Source organism: Bombus bifarius, unplaced genomic scaffold (genome assembly GCF_011952205.1).
Source record: "Bombus bifarius isolate JDL3187 unplaced genomic scaffold, Bbif_JDL3187 scf7180000007966, whole genome shotgun sequence".
NCBI classification, from domain to species: Eukaryota; Metazoa; Arthropoda; class Insecta; order Hymenoptera; family Apidae; genus Bombus; species Bombus bifarius.
Window position 1 is genome coordinate 821948 of NW_022884352.1, and position 18567 is coordinate 840514.

Here is an 18567-nt window from a genome sequence, read left to right on the forward strand (position 1 = left end):
AGGCTGGTTGGTAACTGGCCGGTACAAGCGGAAACGGGGTGATTCTACGCGAAAAAAAAAGTCGAAAATATAGAATAAACGTTTTTCGTTCGAGGCTTCGTTTTCGAGAAAATCGACTTTGAATTTTTGGTCGGTACGCGTGCACTTTATCGCGTCTCGTTAAAACGGATCTCACTGTAGATCGTTGTCTCGATGGAAAAATTAAAAAAAAAAAATTAAAAAGAAAATTTTTATTCTATATTTTCGACTTCTTTTCTCGCGTAGAATCACCCCCTTTCCGCTTGTACCACCAGTTGCCAACCACCCTGTATATTTCACTTATACGTATACATGCGCGCATATATCTACGTATATGCGCGCATGCGTGTATCAATAATTTATACGCATTTATTTTGTACGCGCGATCGTGTGTGTGTACATATACTGGCACATTAGAAATTGGCGCGCGTTCTCGTATCGAAGACGAGAGACCGTGCTAGATCGATAGATCGCGGATCTACCACGATGAGCCTCTGCAAAGGTGATCGCGTAATTACGTGACAAAGTAATTGAAAATAATCGAAGGAGATTCGATCGTTGAAACGCGAGCCAAATATCCGACAGATTACGATCGAACGAACTCGCTGCGGATTCGCGTTTGCGTATTCTTATCGTTTGCTATTTCGATTAGCTCGCGGATATTTGCTGGTTCGACCGATTCGAACCAGTGATATTTGCTCGATCGAATTTCGTACGATCGAACTTGTCGTGTTCCGTATAAAACGACGTTCGCGTTTATCGTAATAGGTGTGTGGAACCTAGAGCCAAGTCGAATCTCGATTTCGTATTGATGCTTGGAGCGTATCGTCGCGTTTTGCAAGAAAATCCGTTGACCTGTCTGCGCGAACAGTCTTAATTGGCGTTGATCTCGATCGTGGTCACTGTGTTTCCTCGGTGTTCGTCTTCGGCCGCGGAAGAAGAAGGTGGTACGGTGAAACTTGCTAAACCGCTCGCTACCAGACTCATCAGATTATTTTGCCGAGCTTTCGCGAGCTTCTCGGCGCGCGCCTTTTCTTCCGTCTTCTTCTTCTCGATCGCTGCTGCTGTCGCGCTGTTCCTGTTTTTCGTGTTCTCTTGAACGAATTGCTCGAACTTCGACAGTTGTCTCTCGGTGACGCTTTCCGGGATCTCGTTTCCCTCTACCGGTACGCCGTGCTTGCTCACGGTAGGTTTGTAAGTCTTCACCTTTGAATGGCCTTGAATGATAAGGTACATCGGGCCACGGATAGGTTTGGCCGGTTGTTTATAATGCGAGAAGATGGGATCCGTGGTCAAGCTCGGCATGGTAGTGATCGGAGGAGTCGTCGAGTCCGGAGGACGAACCGAGGACGACCCGATCGATATCTTCTTCCGGCTGTCTCGTTCCTTCTCCCGCTTCTCTTGTTCTTCCATTTCCACTTCCATTTCCACTTTCTCTTTCTCCTTTTCTCTGTCTTCTTCTTGCTCGTTCTCGTCGGCCGGCGCCTTTTTCCCCGAAGAATCTCGGTCGTTCGTTTGCAAATGTCGAGTGTTTGCGTCGACAACGGCCAAAGCCGAATTCTCGACCGAGGACGATGAAGCGGTAGGCAAAAAAGGAAGAGAAGTAGGCGTGGGAAGGATAGACGTAGTGGTCTCTGGTACGCGAGATCGATGCCGATCGAAATAATGATCCTCCGTGGCGATCGAGTGCGCGATCAAAGTCGAAGTTCGCGGTGGCGAATCGATGAACATCGAGGGCAAATTCTGTAACTGCGGCGGCGATCGATGCGCGCTCGACTGATCTCCGACGATCGATGATCCGATATGATCGATCGTTGATCTCATGGGCGGAGGCGGTGCGTGCATATGTGTCATCGGCGGAAACATCGACATCGAGACTGGAGCTCGGAAACCAACGGTTGGACGCATGCTATCGGCAAGGTGCATCGTCCCATGGTTAGGTCTACCCTGTGGGTGCATGATCGAAGTAAGAGGAGCTTGCGGTGGTGCAAACGCGAGCAAAGAATCGACAGGATGTCGGGACGAAAACGGCGCCATCGTCGAGTGGAAATGCACCGCGTGGTGCTGCTTTTGATAGGTCGGCATCAATTTGTTCGGTAAAATGGCAGTGGACTGAGAACTCTGAGGAAAGATCGAAGACTCGATCGGTAAATTTCGAACTGGCTGAAACTCGTTTTTCGACGAGCTTTCGATTCCCACTTCCGTCCCCATCGTCGTCGAATTTTCCACGAGACCGGCTACAGCGGTGGTTTCCGGCGGCTTCAATTCTGAACTCGAAGCAGCATGAGTGAACTTCTTTTCCGAATAGTTGGCCGGCATCACGACCGCCACTTGCCCTTTTTTCGTCTCGTGCGTCGTTTCGGTGTCCAGACTATGAGGCGAATTAGCGATAACGATGTGCATTTTTTCGGACGATCGGGTGGTATTCCGTTCGTCCGTATTTTCCTTTTTATCATCAGGGAAATTTGACGTAGAGGTCGTTGTAACGGGTGACACCGTATTCGACGAATCGACCTTCTCCTTTTGACCTATAATCACATCCTCGTCCTTGTTGTTCTCTCCGTCGACTATTATATTTGCGTTCTGTTCGATGACAACTTGGTGATTCGAAGATGCCGCCGCGACGTGGTGATCGATTTCGTATTGATCGTGAGAGTAATCGGTAGTATGCCGAATGGATTGACTAGCGTCCGATATGGTCGACGTCGACGACGGAACACCGTTGCTACCGGTTGGCCAGCCGCCGGATAAAGTTTGCGTCGACTGATAAATCAGATTGGACTTTTCGAAGGAAACGGATGGCGTGGTCGCCACGCTTTCGTACTTGAGCTTCGTAGGCTGCGACGGCGAAGAACCGTGCACGCTCTTGATCGTTTCCACTTGCATAGAGACAGTTTGAAGCGGGCTTTTGCTTTGAGAAAACTTGGACAAAGTTTGAGACTGGAATTGTGATTTTCCCGGTTGCTGCTGGTTGTAACTTTTCGATGGAGGTTGCGAAGCGTAGAATTGTGGGTCCTGAAGCACGGGTCCTTCTTCCGTTTGCGTGTTGTATTGTTGCTGCTGTTGCTGCTGCTGCTGCTGCTGCTGCTGTTGAGTAGACTCGACAAAGCTGACGATTTTGTCCTTGTGAGTCAACGGTGGTGGTAACATCATCGTGTAAGGTTCTGTCTTTTGATTGTAAAACGGACTAGGATAATAGCTAGCTGGTATCGATTGAATTCTATTTTGATTCCTATAGTCGATCGGCCCGTTTCGAAAGTTGCTCGTTCTCACGACTTTCGGCGGTTCTGCACCGGTGCTACCGGTGAAATCGTTTCTATACGGAACATCCTGATGATTCGATCTCGTGAATTTTGGCCCGTCTACGAATTTCAAAAACTGTTCCGCTATTTTGGGGCTGGTTTTCTTCGCGGTAACTCCCAAAACGAGGACGTCGCGTTTCGCGGATGGCTCGGTCGTGTGAGAATCCAGCCAATATTGAACTCTATCGAGCACAGGAGGAACATAATCGAAGGTCGGATTGTTCTTCAGAGGATCTCCACGGCCAAGCGGTGTCCACTCGTCGTAATCCATTCTTGGCGAAAATACCCGCGGCTTGCCTTCATTTTGGCCTGCAAACAAAATAGTTCGATTCACTTGAAAGACGAAACGATAGAAACGCGTGGAAAATCTGAATAGAACGCATGAAATACAGGATGGTTGGTAACTGGTGGTACAAGCGGAAAGGGGGTGATTCTACGCGAAAAAACAAGTCGAAAATATAGAATAAAAATTTTTCGTTCGAGGCTTCGTTTTCGAGAAAATCGACTTTAAATTTTTGGTCGGTACGCGTGCACTTTATCGCGTCTCGTTATAACGGATCTCACTGTAGATCGTTGTCTCGATGAAAAAATTAAAAAAAAAATGTTTATTCTATATTTTCGACTTCTTTTTTCGCGTAGAATCACCCCTTTTCCGCTTGTACCACTAGCTACCAACCACCCTGTATATTTTCGAACGAACAGCAACCAGTCGTATCGTACGATCAATCGACAATCGACTGCAATCTCTTTGCTCGTTCTAATCAAAATCAACTAATTCTGTCAATCCCATTGCTGTACAATCTGGTTCCGTACCAACGAATTTATCAAACGAGTTAAAGCGACGCGTTATAAGACGCAACAGTGGATGAATAGGACGCGGTGACGTTGCCAAACGTTTTCGCTCAAAGAGGAAAAACGATATCGATTGTGCGACGGCGCGACAGCAGAATGATTTCTCTTGTCCATTTCTGCTTGTAACGATCGTTGATGTGCTTTAAATAACCGATCGTCTCGACGCGACAGTGCAGTGCAAGGAGAAAACGCGAGCTCTGCAAAAAAAAAAAAAAGGAAGAAAAAGGGAACGATGGTTGTCGCGTAGAGATGACCTATGGGGATGGCAAAGCGAATATGTCTCTCAACGAATTGGTTCTTTTTCTCGTTCGCGTCGTCCACTGTCACGAACACGCGCGTAGGGATAAAAATGTATTTTATCCAAGTTCGTTGTACGCGCTTCAGAGTTGCAAGGATTCGCGCGAGCGATAGTAAATTGTTTGCAGAAATAACTACAACTGCGGTCGGATCGTGTTCGTTCGTGTCATGCGACTAAGGACGACGCATACACGACGTTCGAAATACAAAATACGTATACGTCTCTACTTTCTCAAAATTATCGCACGAGTGTCTGGCCAAACAAGAAATACTCGCACACGATGGTACGTATACATAGGCGAAAACGAGCAAACGTAAAGCTTGGCCCAGACTAACAGACAATTATCCACGGTCAAACCGCATGTGTTGCCCGCGGAAAATTCGCAGAAAAATCTGTGTATTTGCACTGCCTGGCGACATGTACACTGTTTACAGATAATCTGTCAGTCTGGACCAGGCTTAAGTATAATCGTCTAGTACGCCTGATTTTTATTTTTCGCCGGAGCACCTTGCTCCATTCGTTGACAACTGAGCAAAGATTCATTAAGGTTAAGTACTTGCAGTCCCTGCCATCGTCGGGACAAGAGGAACGAATTTCTTTCGTGTCCCAGATTTATTGTCGCTAGTTTCAAATCACTCCTATTAAAAACCCAATACATAGACATATATACAGGGTGGTTGGTAACTGGTGGTACGAGCGGGAAGGGGGTGATTCTACGCGAAAAAAGAAGTCGAAAATATAGAATAAACATTTTTTTTTTAATTTTTCCATCGAGACAACGATCTACAGTGAGATCCGTTATAACGAGACGCGATAAAGTGCACGCGTACCGACCAAAAATTCAAAGTCGATTTTCTCGAAAACGAAGCCTCGAACGAAAAACTTTTATTCTATATTTTCGACTTCTTTTTTCGCGTAGAATCGCCCCCTCTCCGCTTGTACCACCAGTTACCGACCACCCTGTATATGTATACGTTGCAACGCTACCTTAGCAGAAATTCGATTGTTTTGGAAAATACCGGGGATAATATAAATATTATCTATTTTCCAAATTTTTCATCGCTGACTGTTTAGTCGCGTTGCAAGAGTTTAATCAAATGTCGCGTCTGATTTAACGATAAATTTAACGACCGATTTAACGATAAATGAATTTACCACGTTACTTCTTTCTCTTATTTATTATATTGCACTTATTACGCTCGTACGTTATTCTCTCTCTCTCCATCTCTATTTCTCTCTCTCTCATACACACACACACAATTTTTCGAAAAGGATTATTCCAATAAAGTAAGGTCGAACGAAGAGGTACATATGTATATACATGTTGGGTGTGTATCGCCTAACAGGCGAGCATACGCCACACGTGTATACAAGCGTTTTCCTACGTTGCATGTGTATCGATACGCGTGAGTGTTCTTTTAGCACCGAGCTGAGTGACCTACTGACCCGACACATACGCTTAGGCACACAGGAGACGTATATGTAAAATTTCTCGCCAAATGGCAATACGTTTTTACTAAATACAAACCTATGGTGTCTATAGATTGAAATATTCGTTTGGCGGCAGAATGGTTGACAATCGACAGTGTCGAAAACTAAGCGATTCCATGATATTCGCCATTTACATACACGTACGCCTAGGGCACGCGACGATTTCGAATTGGTGAAGTTCGCTTCGATCGATTCGAAACATTTTCGACGGCGTACGAAGTTTCCACGATACGTAGATTAAAATACTCAACGGGAAAAATTGCCGTAACGCGAGACATCGATCGCATCGTGTCGCGACCGTTCTTCGTTCGCATACGGAAGAGCACGTCGACGACTGCGTAATCTAACGTTCGATTAATCAAGTCGTCCCAATAGGCGATCGTATTCTTCGACAAATTCTACGATCGGCTAGATATTTCTAATGTTCTCGTCTACGGTATCTGTTTGGAATAAAGGATGAAGAAAAAAACGAAGGAAAGTTGAGGTAGAAATCGGTGACTTACCAGTCTTGTTTTCGAACGTAGAGGAAGCGCTTTGACACGACGAACAACAGATCAGCCCCACCAAAAATAACCATCTACGTAGTAGATTCGCCGATCTCCTCGACATTTTCTGAAACAGTCAAATTTTTGATAAGGTAGCATTGCTACGCGCTATCGACGAGTTTCAGTCTTCCGTTACAACGATATAGAATCTAATTCTAATTTCTGGAATCGAGACACGATCACGATACTCCGTATTCGTATCTTTTCTTCCGAGAGTATCGACAAGTCGTTTCGTTCGATGAATACGCTTCGTTCAAGATCGATCGAGATGCGTGGAACAGCGATAACGAGGAGAGTTGTCGCGTAAAATGAAAAGGAATTTAAAAAAAAGAAACTTTATTTTTTTCTGGTTTATAATACACTCGTGAGCACTAGGCGTGACTGTTCAAGACCGACTCGCATGATTTTAGGGCGAGTATTTAAATTCTTTTATTCGTGGCAGTGAGAAAAGGCTTCGATCGTATTCGTCATATACTTCTGAGAACGGATAGAACGACCGGATGTTGTTGTTCCGATGGTCACTCGTGCTAAGGCGCTCGGATCTTCGCTATCTTATCGCTTTGTTTAGTCGGATTTCATCCGCGACGAGGCGCTACCAACGAGTTCGACGTTCGAGAACTGTTCTCGTCCTGCTCGAAATCAATCGCGGCTAATCGACGAAAGACGCGGAAGTTCAGGCTCGGGGGAAAGATCGCGCTTGCGTGAAATTTGAGTTTGTTCTGTCGGTCGCGTTTATACGCGAGTTATTAATAAATTCCGTAAAAGGGGACTGTAGTTCGGGGAGTGGGCCAGAAAAGACGGTTGAAATGGCGAGGTACGCGCACGTGCGCGTGCGCACGCGCGAAACTCGCCCGTGAATTCGGATTCAAAAGCGTCGAACGATACGACGCGATGGTAATACTTTCACCCGAAACACGTGCAAATCATTGTAACGACACGCAACAGTCACACAACGACGAACATCGTCATCCCTTGGTCGCGTCTACTTCCTAATCTCTATCCTGATATCAGAGTCGGCGCTGTTTAATTGAAAAACGGACAGTAGTAGGTCGAGACGAAGGGATGTTTGTTAATGCGCAGGTTTCAGAAAGTCCGCTGGAAGCGGTTTCCATGGTATTTGCACGTGCGATCGTGGTACAACGTATGTATGTATATCGAAACGAGGAACGAGAGAAAAAAAGAGAGAGACACGTGGTAACGGTAGACGGTGCTTCGGGCGCCGAGATCCTCTCTCCCCTCTGTCGCTGGAATAAGATTCCCAAAGAAAGAACGTGGCCAGCATGAACGAACAAGCAAAGAATGCCGCCTTCTACGATGCCGCCTTCTGATTCGCCGTGATTCGACCTTGAACCTCCGATCGAACGTAACAAACAATGTCCATCCGAAATTTTCCAACAGCGTTACGAAGGCAACTACGTACATATATATAAATATGTACGTTTAATCGACGTTGCGATAACTCTGAGCGCGTCGATAGCGACGTTATCGTTTCCGCTACTATAGAACGCACCTCCCCGATCCGATTCGTTCCGAATCGATTCGCGAGACCGTCGATAGACCGCGTTTGGCTTTCGCGCTACACCAAACGAGACGTTCGTCTCTCGATGAATAACAAAACGCGTCGTCGCGAACACTTTCTAAATCGATCGCGACACAACGCACGACGAATGTTCGCGCCTGATATTTACTCGTTTGGTCGGTCGTACGTTACTTTGCGGTTACACGCGAAGACGAAAACGTCGCGGGCGGATCGTCGGATTTACAGAAATCGAATTTACAACGAACCTACGAGAAGTCGAGTTAAAGAAATACTCGCGCACTTATGTAATTAGCGGGGAAAAAATTAGAGCGAAATTAAGGTTGTTCGAATACCGTTCCAGTCGTGCGAAAAATTATCCACGGACCGCCATCGGACCGTCCCTGCTTACTAACCATGTAGTGCACATTACGTCTTACCGGTATCTCGAAAATATACTTCTGTTTCACCGTGTGCCAAAAACAGAAAATTGTAGCCATCAGCGCCCTTAATTACTTTTTGTTGGTTGCACGCGGTTCAACGATAAAGCAAAAAAGCGCGGAGATTGAGATCGAGAGAGAGGGGAGGGGGAGGAGGAGAATCTGGAGGAGGAAGAGCAACAAACGGATGATTTGTTAAAACTTTACTATCATGGTGTATTATATGGGAATTGACGGAGCTGTTATTTAGAGGGTTAGAGAAGAAAGAGAAAAGGAAAGGCAAGGTAAGATAAGGTACGGTACGGTACGGTACGGTACGGTACGGTAAGGTAAGGTAAGGTAAGGTAAGGGAAGGAACGAGAAGAGAAACGAAGAGAGGAGAAAAAGAGAGGAACGAAGAGAAGAGATGAAAAGAGAAGGGCAGATGAAAACCGGAGCGGGAAGAAACGGTGCGGCGCGAACGGCCCTGAGATCGAGGTTGGCTCGCGAGACAGCGTGGCCCCATGGTTTCACTTTATCTCTCTCCTGCGGACCACACAAGGTTATCGTGCGCGTGTGAACGCGTCTGTAAATGCCTGTAAAATTTCCGTGTGCCGTGTATTAGTGTGTAAAGGTATCGTCGCACGATCACGTCCCACGTTCCAGCTACGTTGATCCGGGGGAATCGGACGATCGACGTTGAAGTTGGCCTGTGCGACCAGCAGCTTCCGGGGAACAAAATCGCCGCGTTCGAACGAAAGTGCTGTCTCGGTATCTCGAGATGTTGAAGTTGAGAAATTACCTATCGAGGTTAGTAGCCGAGCGAGTAGAGGCTGAGCATCGCGAGGCAAGGCAATGCAAGTGTTCGCTGCACGAAAGCGAGACAATCGTGATCGTAATTGCAGCCGATGAGTAAGCGCGCATCGTGGACGTCTAGCGGATGTCGTGAAAAGAAAACAGAGGCGAGATGGCGCGTGGTGAAAATGCGAAGATCGAGGGGTCCGATAGAACGAAAACAGCTGTTCTTTTCATCGAAAGGAGAAACAAGACTTTAACGAGACACATCGGCAAGGGGGCCGCGAGGGGAGTCGTGGCCCCAAAACGAAACCGGCCTATATTAGCTAAGAAGGTGTATTACGTATGCAGGCCGTTCGGTCCCGCTACCGCTCCTCCTCTCGCGTGCGATGAAATTTTCATCGTGGTTGCCTCTCCTGTGTACGGGATACTCATGCGAAACCGTGCCGAAACGCTGTCCCACGAATCTTTCCCGATCGGCTGGACGCGACGTAGCGCGAGCAATAAAAGCCCGCAAAAGCGAGAAAAAGTAGTCGGCCCGCAGACCTCGGACCTTGCCCGTCAAGACGTCGAGATAAGCCTGACAATTCGATCCGAGAAACCGATCGAACCCTTGTCGTTGCTTAACGTAACACCGATTTCGCTGGTTACGCGTCCACGTAAAAATCTCATTGAATTAACACACGATCGATCGATTGCCACTATACGACGCTATTTTGCGTGTCTTTGCTTTCTTTCTTTCTTTCTTTCTTTCTTTCTTTCTTTCTTTTCACAAGGGAGTGGAGAGGGGGAAAGAGAAAGAGGGGAGGGGGCCAGAAGCGTTAATACAGAGATCCTAAAAGAAGAAAGTACGTATAGTAGTTCCGTATAATTCGTAAAGATTTTCTGTACTTCCGTTGGAATCGTGTCCCGAATAGGGGTCACGCGATTTACATGTGTTCGCTCCTTACATCGATGAGGATTTCACCGGTTCTTTTCTAGGTGGTCTTCCGCCTGATTGGAGAAATAACGAAAGTTATGGGTTCCCGTGAACGGCATCAATCCCATGAAATAAATTACGACAACAAGACAGGGACGTATTTCTTTCGCTCGTATTCTTTTCCAGCGAATTCTTTGCCTGCAATCCGTAATTTAGGTCGTCGAGTATGGTTATAGTTGCATGACGCTGTTGTTAAAATGAAAGAAAAAAAAAACGAATATATCGATTTCTCGTCCCTTTTCGCGAAATTTATAAAACTTCTTTGATCGAATAGCGAGCGAAGTTTCGATCGAGACGATTAACGATTTAAGAGTCTGCCATCGTGTTAAAAGTCACGAGAGAGTCGATGGACCTTTTCACGAAATTGCTCTTGATTTGCGTTTCCCCTGGCTCGCTGGATATCGATCGATACTTTTTATTGTCAAAGAAAAAAGACGTAGTAAGGTGCGCAGTATAAAATAAAACTTTCTTGCTCGATTAAATTCGTTATTCGTAAAATATCGAATCCTCCCGTGGCTCTAGCTTTCTCTGCTTCTCTTTTCCTTAGCATGACAGATATTTTATTGCATCTTCATAAACGTGTGCATAGAAAAATTAATATTTTCCAACGATCTTTCCCCGTCTCTTCTGCTTTTCGACTCGTTGAATCTTAAACCTCGAATCTTAGATATCGAAAATGTTCTTGCCATATGAATCTTTCGATCGAGTTATATACAGAAAGTAGGAGCGCGTCAACGATACAAGAATATCTATCAATTTTTCTTTGACTTTACGAAGATCGTCGCAGACAAAAGCACCGCTCCCGTTTCTTGGTTACCAAGAAAGATATCCATACGCAGCGTGCTCGTAGGAGACTCACACAGGGGAAGAAGAAGAACGAGAACACTTCGTATCTGCGTGTACGTAGATGCGATCATGAATCACATGTATATGCAATATCCTGTCGTATCGAAAATTTATTTGCGAGTCTATTACTGAAAAGTGTTTCGATTATACCTGTACTCTGCCGCTGTAGTATGCGCGTAATATGTTTAAGTCGAAACGCATTTAATTAGTTTCCAAGAAAATCGATGGGGCTTTCGACCGGTGTAACTGTTAAAACATCGAGACAGTTGCGAACGTGAAACGCTTCGCATTTGAAATAGCGTAATCGTCTTGGAATATAACCTATAACAAGTACATAACATCATCGATCGAAAGAATAGGATGTTGAGGATGGAAGAGCGGTTTCTTGCAAGCGAGCACGCTACATACGGAGAAGAAACTTTGGCACTCTTCCTGAATGTCGATGAAAGACACAGATGTAATTTCGCGCGCGCCAACAGTCCAATCGGGGATTGGATACCCGAGTACGGTATTGCGGAATAGAGGAAAAAAGATGGCGACCTAGTTCGAATAGTTTCTATATGTGTTATCCGCGAACGCTGTTTAGGCTGATTCGCATGAAAAAGTTGATTTCAGTAAAAGCCTTGCCAAGTCTATGTCACAGTTTCCGGCGTGATTCGATATTAAAGAAATTTCCATTCGTTCGCCGATAAATTCGTACGTTCGCGTTGCAGAAACCCTAACTGGGTACGCGATGAACCGAGTTTAAACAACTAACGTAGAGTTCCACCTCTTGACACTTAGAATGTCTGAGAAACTCGATCCGTCAAAATTTGTTCGCTTCTCTGCGCGTCTCTCGTTCCAATTTAATCGTCAAATTTAAAATCGCGCGTAGGCACGATCCTCTAGCAACGTATTCATAGACCTACGACGTTCCTTCTTAAGTTAAGTAAACGTGGAAAATAATTAACGTCGATGAAAAGGTGGCTTTGAGTACTGAATTCGAGATCGCGTTAGCGCGAGAAATCGATAAGTACACCCGTAAACCGAAACGATTAAAGAGCGTACAATCGCACGAATTGCACGAGCATAGAAAACCGCGGTTCGTTCGATGCTGTGCAAGCCTTTCGGCTCGTATAACCTATAATTGAAATTCTCCCACGATAGACTATTTCGTTCTACGTGGCTATTGTAACGTGTTTTTCGAATTCGTGACAGCTATACGTGGACGAATTGCGTACAGAAACCGTAATGTTCCTCGCACAAGCTTCGCTTCTCTGTTAAACGTATTTTCTCGAAGAGACTAGGAACGATGGAAACGGTCAAATCATGCGAAAAGTAAAACGAACAAGAACGGTATCCTTTTACGTATAAAGAAAATTTGAATCGTGCTTAAATCAAAGCCGCGCTTGAGTCAAATTTCGGTGATACGTTGGAACCTACGGTATTCACGAATCCTCGGTGGCAACGGTTTCGCGTGTCGCGGTACGAATTTCCTGTTAATCGGTAGCATTAGTGTGAACTCATTTTCGTTCGTACATGCACAAATTGTATGCATGCTGTATACGCGCGGCATTACGCTGTTTCGAGAAATCTTTCGTTAAAACTCAAACGTTTCACATCCGTCTTGTCAATGGAATGGTCCAGTTTTCGACGTTCGAACATCAAGCTGGCGAATGCGTAAAACGAATATGATCGTATGTTGCAGATGCGTTTTAAGCGTTCCTCTTTTTATACGCATAGCGTATTCGTTCTACATGTCGCTTCGTCGGTTCTTCGCTCGTACTATTCAACGCAGAAACGAGAACAATGAAAAGAAATGGAGAAAACTTACCGCGGTTGTAGCGAATCCCTTTTCCTTGTACCAGTAATCCCTTCTATTTGGAAGCGATAGCTGTAAATCTATCGAGGAACCTTAAACAAAAACTAACGACGTTTTCTCGTTCACGGGCATAGCTTCTCTTCCTCCGTAATCTCTCTCGTTTTCGTTACGTTTTCTTTTCTTTTGTCTTTGAACGATTAGAAACCGGCAAGGGTAACGGACGAGGATGAGGAATCAAGAGAACCAAGACAAGAAATAAGACCGAAACGACGAGACAAATTTCTTCGACGAAAAATATTTGGAAGATTATCTTTCTCGAGCGATAAACATACAAACCGAGTTGTTTCAAGCGAACTGCCAAATCAAACGATCGATCGTTGAGTTGTGCGTATGCGTGCGTGTGTGCGTGTATGTTTGTGCGTGCGTGGATATGTATGATATAACCGAAAAATCGCGAAAAGTAACGAGACTCTCGTCGGATTTGTTTAGCGAAAGCTCCGGTTCGTTCGAAGCGCAGTGGAGAACTGAGCAAAGTGCCGGCCGGTCGAGGAGTCAGACGGGCTTTTCCAACCGACTTAACCAATCGCGACTTCTCTCTTGTCCCACGTGCCTCTCTCTCTCTCTCTCTCTTTCTCTCTCTCTCTCTCTCTCCTTCCCATCACCCTCTTTTCTCTCACCACCGATTTTGCACTCGGCAGAGTTATCGCTAGCGTTGGGTTCAGCTACATCCCCCATAACGATGCATCCCTCCATGCGGTGCAACCACAACCCCGTATCCTCCAAACGTTCCACAGTTTTACGCATAATGTATCGACTAAACTTTCCTGGGATAAATTTCCAAGGATAGTTCTACACCGTCTTCTGCGATCTCTTAGATCGTCCGATGCTAGGTCGAAGGCACAAAGTATCGATTGTTCTTACCGATAGAATCGAAGAATTTGAGCGAGCGTGTATAAAGCGATGCGTTGAAACGAGCGAGGGAGGGAGGAGAGGGGGGAGGAGGAGGAGGAGGAGATAGAACGGGAAAGAAAGAAAAAATGAAAAAAGAAAAAAGAGGGGGAAATAAATATGTACAGCATACAAAAATACTATCGAAGGAAAGCCGAGCGTTTAACGCGTATCTATTCTCGCTAGAATTCTTCGAAGATGTGCCACATTGACAAATACGCGCGTTCGACTCGACGCAATGTAGCCTCGTTTGCCGTTAATGGGCAAGATATGTTTTCGAATCTAAAGCTTAATCGGACTTCTAGTCTGCAGTAATATCTGGTTCATACGACCTATACGTGTAGCGAAATCAAACCGATAAGACGGCTGCCTTTAAGAAAATTTGCACGATCCAAGTACACGGTTCAATTAGATCGTAGACTTTCGCGCATTAATTAACCGTAAGGCGGTGGCCGCTTCTGAAATGGAAATCTGCCGAGTTGAATTTTAAAAGAAAAATGCGATTCGTAATTCGACTTTATTGTATATAACTCGGTTATATCGCTTCCTCTTGTGGAATGGAAAGGCAAGAAGATCCACGGAGCGTAATTTACGATCGACAATGAGAAATAGAGCTCGATAAAAGAAATAAGGAAAATGTGGAAGGGGGATAGCGAGGGGGAGAGAAACGAAAGAAACAAAACTTAAGTCGGATCTATTTGGTTCGTGCCCCAAGTTGCTTCGAACAAAACGTGATCGAGGCCTTACTTTCGAAGTTGTCTGCAGAGGATATGTATGGTCGATCGGGCTGCATGTGCTTCGGTCGCTTTCCTAACGACGAGACATGCTTTTACCAACGATGATACTTTTATGTGCGCGTGACGTGCTGTTTTCATTGACGCATTACTGAACTCTGATTGTTATGATCAGCGCGTCCCACGTTCATACATATATATGTATAAATATTACTAAAAAAAATCATAGTCTTTGGTTTCGTATAAAGGATAAGATACGTATCCTTACAAAGGACAAAGAAGAAAGAGAAGGAAGAAGAAGGTGAAGAAGTTACAACAATTCGGTTCTTTCGGAATGCACTTCGTTTTCGTTTCGATGTTATAGGTTAAGAAGTTTGAAACGAAAGTTGAAGGTTTCGTTTCAGAAAAATTCAGCGCAATTATCACACTAAATATTCTTAAGTAACTTTCTTGAATAATCGTTGATGAAACCAGAAGTTAACAGATCTCGACAACGTCCTATTTTTGTTTAATGGAAAAATGTATGTTAACGCAGAAATATCTAACGTTATAGGCTAACGCGCTGTATCGTATTTGTTCTTGTTCTAACAACATTCTCTTTCCTGTTGATGAGCTTAATTCCTGACCTTTATTAGCTTTTAAGTTTGAAAAGAAACAACCAAGCCACTAACGAAGTCGTAAGTCGTCATATATGAAGGAACACGTTTAAGAACCGGAAATATAAAGTATACCGTGGCTTCGAGTCAATTTTACTTTCACAGCAACGTATTATTTCAATACTACGCTTCATCCTGGAATCAATTACTTTCATAGAACTAAATCTATAATTAATTTACTCTGTCGCATAAAAATCCATCCTGATTTTGTATATAGCAGCATCGATGTTTCGTTTCTATATAACTTCTTTTACACCCGTACGAAAGGAAGGAAGCTACATCGTAGGTAAATATCATGGGAAAACAAATATACGATATAAATTTATGTATGCAACTTTTCAAAAGGAATCGCTTGGTTTTCATAGCGAATTACATCGTTTCTTTTTGTTTCTTCGTAACAAAGTCGCGCGATCGTTGATATCAAATCGTTCTCAAAAAAAAAGAAAAAGAGCGCACTAAAGTATAAACAAATGTAAAGAAAGAAACCGGTCTTCAATTTTACACGTAATAACTTTACAAATCAATATGATTAACTCAGAAGTTTGAAATATAATTAAAAATGAATTCACCCAACTCCCTCTCCGCCCAACTTCGACGAAAACAGCGAAAACACGTATTAACTTTCTTTCCACGGAACAACGAATGAATTAGGATGTTCCTCGTGTAAATTGTTCTGCCCTATATGGAAGTACGAAAAACGATGCAGAACTTAAAATCGGTGAAATATCGTGCGTTTCTTTAGCGAGTAGAGAATCGGTAACTTTGAAAGTGCTCGACCACATCAATAGATTCTTTTATATACTCATTGCACTTTCTCCGCTCATTTGTTTTCCAAAAACGTACGACCAAGGTTATCGACATACTTTTCAAGAGAACTAAATCTTAAGAGAATAAACTTTGCAAAACACTTTTGTTACATGTATTTATAAAACTATAGTAATAAAAATTGCAATCCGTATCCCTATGCTCAACGTGAAAGGAAAGCGAAATGAGAATTATGCAATTGAGACATTTTATAATATATGCATGATTTATTAATGTATTGAAACAATATTATTAAATGAATATTCATAGAAATGCATCTCTGCATCTTTTGTATAACTTGCAATATAAGTTTTAATTGCTACACCTAGAGATAAAGTAAAATCACATCATAATCATAATACGATATAGGTATTATATTGTGAAAATATTTTACTTTCTATCACGTTTAATTATTAGTGACGTCTTCTTCTTCTAATTTTCGAAGCATCGCTGAATTTTCAAAAACATTAACTAAGATAATTTATATTAACGCATGTATATGGTTCATAGATATGGCAAAAAATATCACCGATGCCATAGTTTTAGTTAATATTTGTTGATTATATTAGACTGAATTAAAGACTTTTAATAGAAAAGATAGAGTTTTTCTGGAATAATAGATATTTCTTCTCTCGCTGTACATGGGCAATAATAATGAATTGAAATTAACGGCAGGTACATTAGAAACGTTCTGATCGATAGTAGGCTTGATACAAAATCTTGTTTTCTTTACAGTTGGATGTAAAACATTAGTGTACATTGTATACTTGTATAAAGCTAATTAAGTACTCTTTTTTGTATACAAACTATTAATAACAAAAATATAATAAATAATAATACACAACACACTGTATAAAGTGCGAGTAATGTCAACTTAAATCTGAAAACAAATTTTATTTTGTAACAAATAGATAAAGTACTTTCATTATTAACTCGGCATCACACGGATACTTCCGCTTCAGAAGTTCATCCGTATACAGCCTGATTAACAGCTTCATATCTGTACCAATTTTTAACCGGGACACTTAAAATCGATATTACGTTATAAACTAGATGCCTCTATAGTAGGAATATTAAATAGACCAGCATTTTTCCAATAATAGTTAGGAGGACCACTGGTAAAACAATATTTCATAGATAGTGGTTCGTCATTTTCAACATAATACATCAAATAAAAATTGCACATTTCGTCAGCTTTAGTAGCACCAATGTATGTCCAACTATCGCGTGTACTATGCATAGTACAACGGGCTGCTATTTGATCACCTTGTTCAGCAGAAACATTTTTATTTATAAGATAAAACATTTGAGGTGTTAAAGGATCTCTTTTGCCTAATTCTATCCAAGTGTAATCTGGTTTTATCAAATATCCAGAAACTACTTTACCGAGTGAATGAGTATGGGTTCTATATGCAAAAGGATGAATAGTTTTGTTCTCTTTTATTCTGCAAGCTGTTTCCATGTATGTTGTACTTCGAGGTGGTATAACACCTCCAGTTCCCAAAAGGAGAACACCAGCTAATTTATTCAATGGACGTAATGTGTAATAGAGAAATACACCAGAGTCGTCAGTGCCAGCATTTTGAAATTTTGCAGTATGCGCATAATGGACCTGCAGAACTAGATATTTAATCGAGGAGTCCCCACCAACTTTGAAACCCACCCCTTCTGGTAAAATTAATGTTGGAGCATCTCTGGCCCAGGCATATAATATCTATATAAAATGATAATATAATTAGATATTTATAATATTTCTCTTTAAATTCTTAAATTATTCTTCTACATCATTTTATATTACATACCTGAGAATTTTCTGCACAGGGAACGATTGTATCTTCGTTATTATTTATACCATGTCCCATTTCTCCGCAATTCCATACTGATTTTGAGCTACCAGGTTTTCCACAACCATATAAAAGTATATGATGAACACCTGCCATTGCATTTGGTTCAAAACCTGTCAAATAGTAGTTTTGGGAAGGATCTACTTTAACAGGGGTACACAAATACAATTCCTCCTAAAAATAAGGAAAATATGTTATCATTATCTCTTTGTATTGTTCCTATATTATTTGCTTGACATAAATTAAGCATTAGATTGAAACGTTAAAACGAGAAAGATATTAATTATAACGTCGTTAAACACATATAAAAAAATATATTTCATATTGGTATCTTGAAATATACAGTTAAATGCAAAACTACTTCTCTAAATATTTCTGTATTTACTTACCCTACTTGATGTAACATTCGGCATAAGCAATGCATATTTATTTACACTGTTACATTTTATAAATTTAAATAAAAGTGTAAATAAAACATAAATCGTGAAATCTCCCTTCATCTTTTTGTCAATATTTCGAAATATTACATTAAATTATATTAATTAAGAAATCCACGTCGTCTTGTCAAATGTCACCAATCGATACCACACACAGTCACAGTACTTATAGTCTACGCACAAATAATTTCTGACGTAGAATAAGCATTTGGAAACGCCATCTATCAGAGATACATAAATTTATTGCATGTATCGTAAAATTTATCGACAGAAATACACAGT

General features: G+C 42.5%; 2 protein-coding genes across 2 annotated transcripts; both read right to left on the bottom strand.

Annotated features, from left to right (window-relative positions):
• Window positions 1-310: 310 nt before the first annotated feature.
• Window positions 311-13368, bottom strand: LOC117208704 (putative mediator of RNA polymerase II transcription subunit 26). Its single transcript, XM_033449994.1, has 3 exons — window positions 12875-13368; window positions 6465-6573; window positions 311-3629 (listed from the first exon to the last, which is right to left on the bottom strand). Exons 2-3 carry the CDS (start codon window positions 6568-6570, stop codon window positions 892-894), a joined length of 2844 nt encoding a protein of 947 aa, XP_033305885.1. The 5' UTR covers window positions 6571-6573; window positions 12875-13368; the 3' UTR covers window positions 311-891.
• A 3312-nt stretch (window positions 13369-16680) lies between these two features.
• On the bottom strand, window positions 16681-18470 carry LOC117216931 (peptidylglycine alpha-hydroxylating monooxygenase). Its single transcript, XM_033464110.1, has 3 exons — window positions 18238-18470; window positions 17807-18022; window positions 16681-17718 (listed from the first exon to the last, which is right to left on the bottom strand). Exons 1-3 carry the CDS (start codon window positions 18346-18348, stop codon window positions 17047-17049), a joined length of 999 nt encoding a protein of 332 aa, XP_033320001.1. The 5' UTR covers window positions 18349-18470; the 3' UTR covers window positions 16681-17046.
• Between the last annotated feature and the right edge of the window lie 97 nt (window positions 18471-18567).

Bases quoted from the DNA above. Each gene is read 5' to 3' on its own strand.
- LOC117208704 (XM_033449994.1), bottom strand. From the start codon at position 6,570: ATGTCGAGGAGATCGGCGAATCTACTACGTAGATGGTTATTTTTGGTG. The intron at 3,630-6,464 runs GTAAGTCACCGA...TTTTGTTTGCAG, and splicing joins TACGTTCGAAAACAAGACTG to GCCAAAATGAAGGCAAGCCG.
- LOC117216931 (XM_033464110.1), bottom strand. From the start codon at position 18,348: ATGAAGGGAGATTTCACGATTTATGTTTTATTTACACTTTTATTTAAA. The intron at 18,023-18,237 runs GTAAGTAAATAC...CCTTATTTTTAG, and splicing joins CGAATGTTACATCAAGTAGG to GAGGAATTGTATTTGTGTAC. The intron at 17,719-17,806 runs GTATGTAATATA...CATTTTATATAG, and splicing joins CCTGTGCAGAAAATTCTCAG to ATATTATATGCCTGGGCCAG.